Source organism: Mercenaria mercenaria, chromosome 6 (assembly GCF_021730395.1).
Source record: "Mercenaria mercenaria strain notata chromosome 6, MADL_Memer_1, whole genome shotgun sequence".
In the NCBI taxonomy this organism is placed as follows: domain Eukaryota; kingdom Metazoa; phylum Mollusca; class Bivalvia; order Venerida; family Veneridae; genus Mercenaria; species Mercenaria mercenaria.
The window spans coordinates 48,458,972-48,473,562 of record NC_069366.1 but is presented as its reverse complement, the minus strand read 5'-3'; the positions used below and the strand labels follow the sequence as shown (position 1 = coordinate 48,473,562).

Sequence of the window (14,591 nt, the reverse complement as noted above, 5' to 3'; positions counted from 1 at the left end):
TTTTGCAGGATAAGTTATGTAGAAATGTAATGCTGGATATGATATATCTATCTTTGAGATAGTACAATTCCATTCTTTCCTGTTGCAATTTAATTAAATCTTTAATTGATGTTTTGTAATTGATAGTAGGGACTGGAAGTTTCTTACTTCTTATTTGATTAAATTAGCATATAATATGTAAACCAATGTCCCTTGTAGGATGGCTTCACATCTTGCAATTTAACCCTTAGCCTGCTGCAGGCGAATTTAACAGCCATGGCAAACAGCTTGGAACCAGATCAGACGCCGATTAAATCGGCGTCTGATCAGGTTCCAAGCTGTTTGCTACTCTGACAATATTTCTTCCAATTTTGGAGCAAATTGAATGAACTTTACAATTTTAGCAGACGACATTTCCAGCAGACGACAATTTATCTAGCATGCTAAAGGTTAAAATACTGGGGAAATCCTCTGGATCTTGCACTAAGTCCTCCAAAAACCTAAAATGGGCATTCTTGCGGAGTCACTAATATAGAAAAGCAGTGGGGACTGTAAATAATCTTACAGTAATATGCACAGTAGTTTGATTGTTAGATGATGCACTATGAAAGTTCAAGCCCCTGCTGTTTCAACTAAAAGCACTAATATTGAAAAATTAAGAGTCCCATCTATGGGTGCTTCACCCTTTCCATCACGATTACTTTCAAAGGTGCTTTACATACAAATGTAACCAGTTAGTGCACAAAATTCATCCTCAAACAGCACAGATTCAAAGCGATCCTACCAAAAGGACAGAGTGAAAAAAAGCCTACAATGATGTTTTGCTTACTGAGCCTGCATCTCTGGTTCTGTCTTGTTCTGTAATATGCCCAGTATAGAGAACCAATGTACAACCTTCCAGTCCCACTAGAGCTACAACCAGCACTGTACAAGTGGGAAATTCTAAGAGTAGTACTTCAGAAATCACAGTTTTCATGCAGGGAATCAAACCAGCCTCCTCTTGATTGACAGTCGAAATGCTTTACCACCATCCACATTACTTTGTAGCTGACAAGCTACGTCTTCTCTCTCTTGCCTCCAACTAAAACAAAGTTCTGACAATGGTGGCTCCAGTACCTGGGGTGACTCGAGCAATTTGTGTAGTCCCTGATATTTTCTGTATATTTTATATTTTCTATGTTTGAATTGATTGATACCCAGGATAACTTACGAGTGTTTCAGTCGTCCCTTTGTGACTTTGAGGATCGGAGTTTAACTGCTCTAATTTTCTTCTGGAGTTATCTGTGGCAACTTCAAATAAGCTTTAATACACACACACACTCATGCACACTCATTTACATGCGTAACGTTTGTCTTTTAATTTAAATACATGTAATATTATATTAAGATCATTTTTAAAAAAGAATTTACATGTTTATTAAAAATGTAGACATTATAACTTGTATTATAATATATTTGATTGAAGTATTTAAAGATTAGCTGACGTGGAGATATCTCAACATGTATCTTTAATGATCGGTCTATTGTCTTTAATTAAATCTGTAGGAATAGGATCTCTGATTAAAGTATTCGTAACTTTATATTGAATCTATGTTTTTGATTTGGTTTAAAAGAAAAATCAACAGGTTGAAACATTATTTCAGAATTTGTTGATTCTCAGAAAATTAACCTTTAGCCTGCTGGGGGCAAGTGATTCTGAGTTTGCGACCAATGCACTGCACGGATGGTCTGCACTGTTGGCCATTCAGTCAGTAAATTTTCATTAAACACCTCTTTGATAAACAAGTGGTACTCTCCAAATTGAAAGAAGGACCAGTCCATTATAGAAATTTTGCAGGGTAACGGTTAAAAGTCATGACCCGTATCAGGTCTACTTCAGCAGTTGTGTGGTTTGGTCGGACAAAGTTGAGATGTGCTTTAATGAGGTCACCGGTCTAAACCTTGTTGGTATCATCGGAGGTCTGTCACCCACCATGTCTAGGGTTTAGGCTTTCTGCAAATGAAAAAGTCTGAAAATAATATTATATGTCTTAAATAATTGCGTAACAGAAAAATTGGTAAAAGAAGATCATACCTCCAACTATATATTTCGATATAAAAAGTGATCTTAAAACTTTGTGAATTTTTTTTAAACCAGACAAAAACCTTTCTGTTCTTAGATGAATAATAGATCAGTTGTGTAATGTGTTTGTCCATGACTCAAAGACATTGAAGAGAGAGAGTTTTTGAAATTTAATTTTAATCAAATCATCTGTTTACTTGCAATGCTCATATCAGTAGGGGTATTTGTTGAAATGATTTGATTTCAAGTACATTGTATATTTTATTGTAGTGTAAATCAGTTTATTATTGATCATTTATTGATTGGCATGGGCTTGAAATGTATCTTTTATTATTTGTATCAAGCGCTAGTGGGACACTATTAATTGAAAATGTAACGTTTTTTTTGTAAAATGCTAGTCATGCCATTTAGAAAACTTGACAGATACTTTTCAGAATTTGGATAATCACAGAAGATATATAGAAATTCGGCCTTCCCCCACTCCCCAAACCCTATAAATACTTTCAGTTGCCCAGAAGAAATTTTGACCATGGTCACCACGGTTTTTGATGGTTGACCATGAACTAACATGTCAACCATCAAATACCATGGTGAAAACATGGTCAGGACCATGGTCAACCATGGTGAGATAAGATTGGCTATGGTTGATCATGGTCAGAAAAGGCAATCAGTAGTTTGACCATTGGTCTACCATGATCAACTTTTTTTTTCAACCATGGTTGACCATGGACTACAATGGTCATGTTAGTGATTTTCACACTTGTGAAGTTTTACAATGCACCAAAGACGCCTGACTGCATTTTGGCTCAAAGGTTTTCCTAATTATAGAATAGTTTTCCTGCATTTATAGACAGATTCAAAGGTTAACTTTCATAGTCTGATTATAATTTGTTGTCATCTGAGCTCTTTTATGACAAATAAATGACTGACTTGCAAAAATAGATTTAGACTGCAGTTGTCATGTATTTTCATAACCCTTTCAAATTCATATTTATACAGTTTTTGACAGTCAATAATCACCACGGTCGACCATGGTCGTGGACCTAGGTCAACCATGGTTGTCTGTGGTCCACACTTGCAAAAATAGATATAGACTGCAGTTGTCATGTATTTTCATAACCCTTTCAAATTCATATTTATACAGTTTTTGATAGTCAATAATCACCACGGTCGACCATGGTCGTGGACCTTGGTCAGCCATGGTTGTCTGTGGTCCACAACCTTGGTCGACCATGGTTTTTGACCATGGTGTGATACCATGTTCTATGACCGTGGTGCCAGTTACCACAGCCATGGTCAGCCAACATGAACTACCATGGTAAACCATGAACTACCATGGTACACAAACTGGACTGGGTATATTTTTTTTACCATAGTCAAAAACCTTGGCCGGCCACGGTTTGTGACCATGGTCTGATACCATGTTCTATGACCGTGGTGCCAGTTACTGCACATGGTCAACCATGGTTAACCATTGCTTGATGACCATGAACTACCATGGTAATAAACCATCAATTTCGACTGGGTGTTTATAAATTAAATTGTTCTTTATTTTGATTAAACGTAGATTTATATGACTGTTTTCTCTAATCAAACAAAATTTAGTAACATGCTTTGAGATAGGAGTCCTGTGTTTGGGTTCTTTACTCAGTCCTGACATGCTAAAGATCTTTGGAAGATTCTGGAGTTGGAACGTCATCTTTTTCGAACTAAATTCACTAAGTCAGAAATAGTCCTGCAACTATGTTTAAGGACCTGTATACTTAAAGGAAATCTGCCACAACATCTAGGAAAAAAAAAACTACCGACTGATTCTGGTTCTAACCATACTTCAGCTAGTGTTGGCCACCCTGGTTTAACGTTTGGTATAGGGGCGACTTAATTGAGGTGTTTTACAGGTGATTTCATTATTATATATATTTGGGAACGTCTGCTTCTTTGAACATTAGTTATCCTTGATTTACATGAAAATCTTGTATATGTAAATGAAGAGGTTCCGAATTGTGAAAATTCTTTTCTAGTTTTTCAGGCTTAAAATTGGATTTGGAGAAATAGATGTAATTGCTTTGAAATGTTGTCATTATTGAATTTTTACAGAAATTTAAATTTAAATTAAATGCACCAAATTTCCTGTAGTAATTCATTTAAAGATCCTTTAATCTGATCCTTTTGCGATTTTTATGTTGTATTTTTATTGCTGTCTTTGATGACATGTAAAATGACCATTTTAACTTTAAGGTACAGTTGCACCTGCTTTAGCGGTCACCTGTATTAAGCAGCTACTTGCGTTAAGCAGCCAGAATTAGTTGCTCCATCGGCTGGCTGCTTTAAGACACGTTTGAATGTACGACTAAAATTAATTAATCAGGGATATAAATTAACACTCAGACCCTATTAGCCAACTGGGCTCATTACAGGCAAATTCTAGGGGCCCAGCCTAAAAGTTAGGGGCCCAGCTATTATTAGCGGGAAAATATACTAACAGCACTGCAGTTTAGATCGACATAATTTATAATAAGTCCTGTAATTTGCTTCCTGCCAAAATACATCAATTTCTTAAATATAATTACAGAACACTCATCAAACTCACACATTCGGACACAGCCTCTCAAACACAGACGCACTTAAAGTTTGAATGATTTTTGCAGCACTAGAGGATTTGGGTTGTTTATGGGCATTTTGATAGAGGCTGCACGCTTATGGACATCTGAATTGTAGTATTTTGTTACATTGTCGTGTTACAGGTCACTCACAATTACGAAATTATTACTTGTACAAAAAGTACACACCATGTTGCGGTCGGTGTTCTATGCAGCCGCCATCTGTTAACAGCCCATTTTTCATTAAAAGTCCTCATTGGCCTTTAGGTCTTTAAATAATCCTGATAATATTTCCTTTTGTCCCCGCGACCGGCCATTCTAAGCTCTTTAACAACCTTCAATAAACGTCTACTTTCTAGTGTTGTATTTCTATGGGCGCAGCCATTGTTAGTGTCGGAGTAAATGATCCACGTATTCTGATTGGTCGTAGTATATATCGGTAATTTTGATTGGTCGATTTAAGTGACGTAGTGCATATTAATAAGACAGTCTCGGAAAAACCCAGAATATTGACATAATAGGTGAATCCAAAGCCATTCGCCGGCTGGGCGACTATTTTGGAAAATTGACTCGACCAGCTTCAAATCTGGTAGCACTGGGCGACTGGGCGAGTGCTAATTTATATCCCTGTTAATGTATCACTTTTACGTATGCATCCTGCAGCTTACCAGAAAGAACATTGAATATGTAGAGTAGAATTCATTGTGCCGTCCCTTTTCTAGGAATTTATCCATTTGAACCATTAATTTGATAGAATATAGAACAGTATAGAATGGTACTAGTAAATAATTTCATATTATGACTGTACCATAAGTGAAATTTTTATGTTTTTTAGTCGAAACATTTAAGGACATCAGTTGCATCTATTGAAATAAAGATGAAATGGTAGTAGAAGAATTAAAATAAGTAGTATAATGGTGTTTAAAAAATTGAGGTTATCTTTCATCAGGTCTTTTGTTATTTTATAAATATGCACAGCAGCGTGTGCTTTGAAAAGGTGTTTTGGGAGTAATAGGATTTTACAAAACCCGTTAGTTTTAAAACAAAAGCTTGAAAATGTTCTATAGAATGTCAGATTATTATCAGATAACAATCGGAACATGTCAGGTCTTACACGAGCTTCTGCAAAACGTATTTACAAGCCTCGCTTCTTTTCAAAAGGGTAGATCATTATGATAATAACGTCTTTGTTACGTAGTTCAAGGATTTCCCCAGTAGTAAAGTTAAACGTGTATGATTCAGTGATGAATGTATGGTATGTGATTGAAATGTTAATTTCGTTACGGGTTTCCCTAATTTGACAGAGGGCGTACATTTTTGACAGTAAATATTCTTTAAAATGTTAGTGAATTTGTCAGTAGGTCGTTAGCTTCAAAGTATACAGTTACCGGTTGCTGAAAGTGGCACACACCTTGGAGTCTCAAAAAACTTACGTTACTTTTAGAAGACTGGTGTGCTAAGTTGGGATGTAAATGCCATGTTATTGTAGCAAAAGCAGTATCTCTCTCTTTAAATTGATATTTCTCGACTCTAACTAAAAATTGCAGAAAGGATCATGATAAAGAAATTTTATGACAGTGAGTAATTTAGAGATGGATTATTTCCCTTAAAGGATGAATCTGACTTTGACTTAACATCGGCAGAATACTGAGATATGCTAATTTATCTGTATTTTCTTATTAATCTGGAAGGTTTCAAGAATTATTTGAACACAGCCCGATTGATTTTCCTATTAAACAAAGAAGACTGAAACTGTGTGTTATTATGCAACAAAGTCACTGTTTAAGCGTCACCAAACAGTTATTACGTCATCGCGCCAAATGTCATAGCGGGGCATTTGGAAAGAAAAGCACACAAAAGCAGGCAAATATTTCCTGGATATTGCCAAGGATATAGTTAACAATTCTTGGTATTATGTAAGGATAAAAAATATAACTCAGTTGTTGTGGTTGAATAAAATCGTTGTTTGTTGTTCAGATGCATATTACCCAGTAGAAATTGATGGTTTATTACCATGGTAGTTCGTGGTTTACCATGGTAGTTCATGGTCATGGGGCAATGGTTAACCATGGTTGACCATGTGTGGTAATTGGCACCACAGTCATAAAACATGGTATCAGACCATGGTTTGTTAGGCCAAGGGTGTTTGACCATGGTCAACCATGGTCACAAACCATGGTTGACCATGGTAAAATACCCAGTCGAAATCAATGGTTTGTGTCATGTCGGTTTACCATGGCTGTGGTAATTTGCACCACAGTCATAGAGCATGGTGTCAGTCCATGGTTGACCAAGGTTGTGGACCACAGACAACCATGGTTAACCAAGGTCCATGACCATGGTTGACCGTGGTGATTATTGACTATCAAAAACTGTATAAATTATAAATTTGAAAGGGTTATGAAAATACATGACAACTGCAGTCTATATCTATTTTTGCAAGTCAGTCATTTATTTGTCATAAAAGAGCTAAGATGACAACAAATTATAATCAGACTATGAAAGTTTACCTTTTAATCTGTCTATAAATGCAGGAAAACTATTCTATAATTAGGAAAACTTTTGGAGCCAAAATGCAGTCAGGCGTCTTTGGTGCATTGTAAAACTTGACAAGTGTGAAAATCACTAACATGACCATGGTAGTCCATGGTCAACCATGGTTGAAAAAAGTTGACCATGGTAGACCATGGTCAAACTACTGAGCGTCTTTTCTGACCATGGCCAATCTTATATCATCATGGCTGACCGTGGTCCTGTCCATGTTTTCACCATGGTATTTGATGGTTGACCACATTAGTTCATGGTCAACCATCAAAAACCGTGGTGACCATGCTCAACCATGGTCAACATTTCGTCTGGGTATTATGTCACTTGGGCTGTACCTTCGTGCAATAATTCCGTCGTATAATGATTTAACTCAGTGACAACGCACTGTTCAGGATATGTTATTTCTTAATTAAAACTATGATTTAGAAGATGCTTTCACCGAGCACTATTATGTACATTAAGATAGGTTTTATTTACTTGACTTATTATAGAAATTTGTCTTTCTTTGTCAAGACAAATAGAATTTACATATCTAAGGGTAGGTCAGTGTATTTGAAATTTGCTGAAAAATTTATTCAAGCATCATTGTGACAATAAATCTGACTGTTTAAGTACCCTGTACCGACTTTTATAGTACCATAGTGTTGACCAAATCTAACTTATATACCCTTAACAATATAGTGTTTGAAATAGAAAGTTGTCTTATCAAAATTTGATGTGTATATAATGATAAAAATGATTCCAATTTGAGGGTTTGATACACTTCGGATTTCGTAAAGGTATGAAAGTGAGTGAAAGCGTCGTTAAGGGACTTGAAATAAAAACAAGTAGACATATTTGTAATATACTTAATTTACACATTTTGGATGTTTTTTATCACAAGAAGTGTTAGAGGTGTTAATGAAATGTTTCATTTGGATAAGACATCAGGTTTGAAGTGTTTGTTTTGAGCTGAAAGCGTATAAATCGGATAGATCAGAAAAATTGTGAATATTTTGCTGTGTGACAATGTACAGTGGTTCAAGATTCAACAGGCATTCACAGGATGTAAGCTATTACAGTGTTCTTTTACTGAAGTGAAAATTGAGTCTGAGCGCGTACCGGGCTTTCGACTGTTCCTTATAAATGTTCGCTATTAAAATATATATAAAGTTTTGCAGATATTTCAGGTAGTTTACTATCAGTAGGACTGTTTCTCTTGAGTTGAGTGATTAACACATCTACTAGTTGTTTTAAGAATTGTGATTTGTATAATATTGTTTATCAAATCATTTCTTATTGGCCTTGTTGTTTGTCTGAGGGTGTTTGATCATATTTGCTGAAGGCCGAGGGCCAATACCGCTGCCAGAGGACAGATCATAAGGCCAGTAAGAAACCAGTTGATTAATGTTGATTTTTGTCGAGCCTGCTTGCAGTGGGCTTGACTTAGTCGTCACTTTTGGCGGTGTATGTGTATGCGTGCGTGCGTCCGTCCATCCGATTTTGTCCGGACCATATCTTTGACATGCATGGACCAATCTTGTTTATATTTGGCATGAATGTTTACCTCAGTGAGAAGGAGTGTCATGCGCAAACCCCATGTTCCTATCTCAAAGGAGCATTTCTTCTTCATGTATTGTGGGATTTTGATGTAACTTGGCATGAATGTTCACCATTATGAGACGGAGTGTCATGAGCAAGAACCAGGTCACTAGGTCTAAGGTCAAGGTCACACTTGACAGCTGGTGGGCTCGACATTCTGCCTGTGGGCATACTTGTAATATTCAACTCCTTATTGTCCCATTCAGTTTAACAAGTCGAAATGATTGAATGCGGTATTGAACCTGTTTTGCCGTATTGTTGATTTTTGATTTTTTCATACCGCCCCTGATTTATTCATATCAGCTCAGTTGAGTTTGGTACTGGCTCAGTCTGTTTCAGTATATTCTCAAAACATCTGATTATTATGTTCAGTATTGCCTAGTTGAATAAAATTGTATTGTACACTTTAGTAATTGACCCATCTTTAAGTATGCTTTCTTGCTTGAGACAAGTTGCAACAATGGGAGCATTCAAACCAGTGAGACAGTTTGCTCTGTTGCTAGCATACAATGTACAAAGTTGTTAATAAGATGGCATTTTTGCTGTGTTTCTCTGGAGAAAATGTCAGTTGACAATCTTTTTTGCATTGCAATTGTTTGATATCATTTGGTATTTAAATAGCATTTGAGAAACTGTGCCGTTAATTCTTAGTGCTACCTTGATCCCAACTTTTTGTACTATGTGTGAATGGTAAGGCATTGATACACAGAAAGAGAAAGTTTAGTGTGAGCTTAATAAGGACATTGATATTTCATTATTCAGAGTTCATTGCATGATTAGTGAATATTTACATCAAAATCAATTAAAGTGGAGCTCATGAAAATTTCTTGTTGTACTGATAATATTGCAATAAAACAATTTTCAATGACAAAATGTAACACAGATTTTATATTCAACGTTAATGCAAATAACGCACTCGAAATGTTTGGGACATGGGCGCTGTATACATTACTATAACCCTGCAAAAAAGGGTACAATTATCATACTATAATATCTTCGTCATAATCACACACAATCAAAGATCTTAATCAGCAAATTTAGTTTACTAGGTTCAGATTAAAGGAATTCGATCATCGTAAAATCTTCAGAGCAAGAACCAATTATCGTCTCGAGTTGTATTTCGTTGGCATAAAAACCCTCAGGAATTAAGTACTTATTGAATTGAGTTATAAATATTGATAGTTTTATCAATTTGTCTGTGTTATTATTTATAATAATCCATTTTTATGATTGGTTTGAAGTGCCGTATTTTTATGACTAGTAGATACATGTAGAGACATTAAGGAATTTTTCACAAAATTTTATTAAAACTTTAGATTATGGAGTTTTAAAAGTGAAATAGGTTTTAAAGAAAGAAATATACATGGAAGTTTTTAATGATATTTGAAGGGATTAGGTGCCAGAAATGTCAAGGGGATCTTTACAGAGGGTTTGTTCATTTCATTTTTCGAGTTCAGTCAGAGTGACCAAAGTAGGTCAAAAAGAGAACATGTTGCTTTTATGATATTTTTAACAAGTTTTCACATTTTTTCTAGAAAAGTTCATGCTTCAATACATTTACTTGTGGAAAATAAAATCTGTATTTCCAGAAAAAGTTATGCTTCCAGACATTTATTGTTTGAAAAGACCTGATGATGCTTCCACACACAATCTGACTAAAGTACATCTCCTATTACGCTACGCATAGGATCTGACAACGAGCTATTGATGGCCTCGTTCTGACAACCCTTCCGCTAGCCAATCAAAAGCTAACTTACAACATTCTGCAAGCTTTTAAAAGCCTTTGTTTTTGATATCAACAATTTTTATGTCGAAAAATGTCAGATATCCGGTTAGCTCAGTCGGTAGTGCACTTGCTTTGTAAGCGAGAGTTCCCGAGTTCGAGCCCTGGATTAATTAACTTGAAATTTTTCTTACTCTGACATTCGAACAAATTGTCTGATTGGTTCAAACAAAAATAGATTTGCGAAAATAAAAATAGCAATATTGGAAATCCAAAATATACAGAAGACGAATGTGAATGGGTCGTTCTCATATCTTCGTTTAGAAGATCAAGTACTTTAGTCAGATTGCTTCCACACATTGCAGCTGAGGAAGTTCATGTTTCCACATTTATTTCTAGAAAAGTTCATTTATTTTTAGTTAAGTTCATGTTTCCACACATTTAGTTCAGGAAAGTTTAGGATTTTCACACATTTACATGTATTTCTAAAAAGGTTCATCATTTCACACATTATTTCTAGAAAAGTTCATGCTTTACAGAATGTCACAGATTCATAATTACTTTGTTTTGTGTTTAATCTTTGTGAAGAGGTCATCATGCATGGACCAAGTTCTGTGTTGATTAGTGATTTAGACACCATGTGAGAAAACTGGACATATAATGTTAACCCTTGTTAAGAGGAGTTGAGTTTTTGCTCTAACATGGGTTTAATATGGTAACAGGTAAACATTGTATATTTCAGGAGTACATGGCGAAGGCACGTGATTTAGAGAGGGAGTTGCGGTCCTTGACCGTGGAGAAGGCCAGGGCAGAGGCAATGTTGGAAGATGTTCAGGTACGGTTGGACAGACAGGAAGAGACTGTAACCAGGCTGCGGAGTGAGAATGCCAACCTCAACCATGATCTCGACCAACTCATCAATGTTATAAGCACTGCCAGAACAACAGGAAAATGGGAGGTGAGCATTTAAGTCTTAACTCAGTATTTTTGCCTTATTAGTAAAACCAATTTTGGGCATTCTGTTTGGGGTTAACCTAAAGAGGCCAAGGCTTTAAATCTTGCTTGGATGGGGTAGGGGTCACAATTGCACCACATCATATGCCACCAGTACTGAACCGAATGAAGCCTAATCAAGAACAACTCAAATGTGAAAGCTTCCCTCACAATCGAGCTAAAATAAAAGTATATGTTTAAAGATGCAGGTGCATTTAGACTATGTAGTATAAGCAGTTTATGAAATTTTTATGTTCCCACATTTAGCTGGGGGACATATAGTGTTGCTGTTGTCCGTACGTCCGTCCGGCCATTACATTTCAACAAGCCACGGACAAACATAATATATTAAACATAAACTATATTACTTTCAGGTGGAAAATGTCAGATTTCGAGAAATAACACCAGAACAAGTTTTTGGATCTATGCATGAACATCTCACACGCATGCGAATGTCAGATGACTCCACATCACATGACCTCAGGGACCTTCGAGAACAGATCAGCAGGAAAGATGACCTGATCAGTCGTTTACAGGCCGACCTCGCTCAGAGGCAACGACTTTCTTCAGAACAGGTATTACATTCAGCTTTGATGTCCCTGGTTGTAAGACTTGATGGTTTATGTAAAACTTTCTAGGCATGGTATATGAGATAAATGAAGAGAGCATATGAATCGATAGCAAGGGGACCTCTAGTGGGGTTCTGACAGGTTTTACCAAAGTTTGGCTGTGTCAGTTTTTTTAAAACCAAGTATTTAAGTATTTGTAGTTAAGGATCCCAGAGTTAGTATCAATTATTTTCCAAATTTTTTCTTCATATTTCATTTTTTTGCTATTTTTAAGACTGTTTACATCTTCAGTAAGAACATTGTTGTCTAGTTTGAAGCATATGAAGTACAGTTTGAAAAATTTCACTTGATTTTTATGCTCCCGAAGGTGGGCATATTAAAATTGCACTGTCCATCCGTAAGTCTGTGTAAATTCTTGTCCGGGCTGTAACTCTTCCATCCGTAAAGGGATTTTGAATTAACTTGGCATAAGTGTTAACCATAATGAGACGACATGTCATGCGCAAGATCCAACCCCTAGCTCCAAGTTCAAGGTCACAGAGGTCAAAGGTTAACATGGTCTGTTTTGTGTCCGGTCCATAACTCTGCCATCCATGAAGGGATTTTGAAATAACTTTGCATAAATGTTTACCATAATGAGGCAATGTGTCATGCGCAAGACCCAGACCTCTGGTTGCAAGGTCAAGGTCACACTTAGAAGTCAAAGGTGAACAGGGTCTGTTTCGTGTCCGGTCCATAACTCTGCCATTCATCAAGGGATTTTGAAATTACTTGGCATAAATGTTACCCATAATGAGACGACATGTCATGCGCAAGGTCCAGACCCCTAGCTCTAAGATCGAGGTCACACTTAGAGGTTAAAGGTTAACATGGTTTGTTTTTTGTCCGGTCTATAACTCTGCCATTGATGAAGGGATTTTAAGATTACTTGGCATAAATGTTCCCTATAATGAGATGACATGTCATGCACAAGACCCAGACCCTTAGCTCCAAGGTCAAGGTTACACTTAGAAGTCGAAAGTGTTTCTTGTCTGGTCCATAACTCTCCCATTTGTCAAGGGATTTGAAAATAATTTGACACCAATGTTAATCTTATTGAGAAAGTGTGTCATGCTTATGACCTGGGTCTTTTAGGTCAAGGTCAAGGTCACGAAATGATGTATGATTTCTTTGTGCAGACAACTGTAGCATTCTTGGGCACGCTTCGGGGGCATTTGTCACCAATAGTGACAGCTCTTGTTTCTAATATAGAAAATACTTTTACTGAGAAGTTATGAAATGTATATTGTCTATCAGTTTACAACCTTGACATTCAGTGTGTATATAACTGTAACTATACATTTGTACATTTGTAGAAAATGTTAAATTGTTATTATTTGCTTTTAATAAACAATGATAAAATGTATTTTGTTTTGCAGAGAAGTGGAGATTTCGATACAGCATCTAGTCAAGGACAGTCGGAAAAGGATTATACCATTGTAAAATTGAAAACAGATCTCCGCCGCAAAGAACAGCGTGTTGATGACCTCAATATGGAGGTAGGCTGAGATTTGATTGATGTCATTACTTCATACTTATTTTTTTGTAGGTCTGGTGTAAGTCTCTGCATGGCACACGTGTTTGATATTAGTAGCTTAGTTTTTCGATACAAAATGTTCAACGACTGTAATGGAAGTTTTTAGTTAGGTTTTTACTTCCAAACTCTTTCACTGATCTTGCGAATCCTGTTTAAGTACTACCTTGAAATTGTTTCATTAAGTAGACATGAAAGTTTGTGGTTCTGTCCAAAATGACTATTTCTATCTTAAGAGCAATAGTGTTTATGTTTTCATACATACAGTAAAATCATTAATATTCAAACTCAGTTTCTTTGATTTTGCAGTTGGGTCAGTCTACAAAATTAAATCCCAGTGAAAAAAATAAAATTCCATTTGTTTTATCTTTAGAGCTTGAATTTCTTTAATTCATGTCCTGATGAAATTGCCATTTTGGCTAAAACCATGACATTTCTTGCCCATGAATTTGCACAGCATTAATTTTGAAAATAATGTTTGAAATCAATCTTGGGGTTGCTGTAAACAAAGTTTGTCATTTCTGATTTAATATTTAGCATCTCAGACAGAGCTTTAGTGTGCTCTTAAAAATGATCTTCCAAAAGCTCTGTAATGTCCATGATGATTTGACATTTCTGTCATAAACCATAATTTTTGCCACTAATTTGCAGAGACTGTAGTGAGTGTTAGACAAGGAACAGCTTTAGAGACTGACATATTTCTGCTCTTACTAGATTTACCTCCCTTCCTTTGATTTATCATGTAGTTAACTTACCATTTTCCCTCCTTTTCATTAATTTTGATGCAAAAAATGTAATATTTACCTTGTATTAATGTTAATGTAGATCTTTCCTACCTTAGATTCATGAATAGCAATTAAACTGTGTTGTGTTGTAAACTATGTGTGTTTTTGTAGCACTGCACTGTGTGTGTATAATATTCATGTATATATGTATCTTTGTGTTAAAAAGGACCATAATTATG

General features: G+C 35.9%; 1 protein-coding gene across 24 annotated transcripts in view; it reads left to right on the top strand.

The window, feature by feature from the left end:
* LOC123550510 (golgin subfamily B member 1-like) overlaps positions 1-14,591 on the top strand; it is a 111,467-nt gene that overhangs the window by 13,479 nt on the left and 83,397 nt on the right. For 23 of the 24 annotated variants that reach the window (XM_053545814.1, XM_053545811.1, XM_053545810.1 and 20 more), the window contains 3 exons: positions 11,235-11,450; positions 11,860-12,060; positions 13,473-13,592. In XM_053545814.1, coding sequence (XP_053401789.1) covers positions 11,235-11,450; positions 11,860-12,060; positions 13,473-13,592 — 537 coding nt within the window. Of the gene's footprint in view, positions 1-10,059; positions 10,199-11,234; positions 11,451-11,859; positions 12,061-13,472; positions 13,593-14,591 lie in introns of those variants that run through there. The other variant, XM_053545821.1, reaches the window with a different exon arrangement.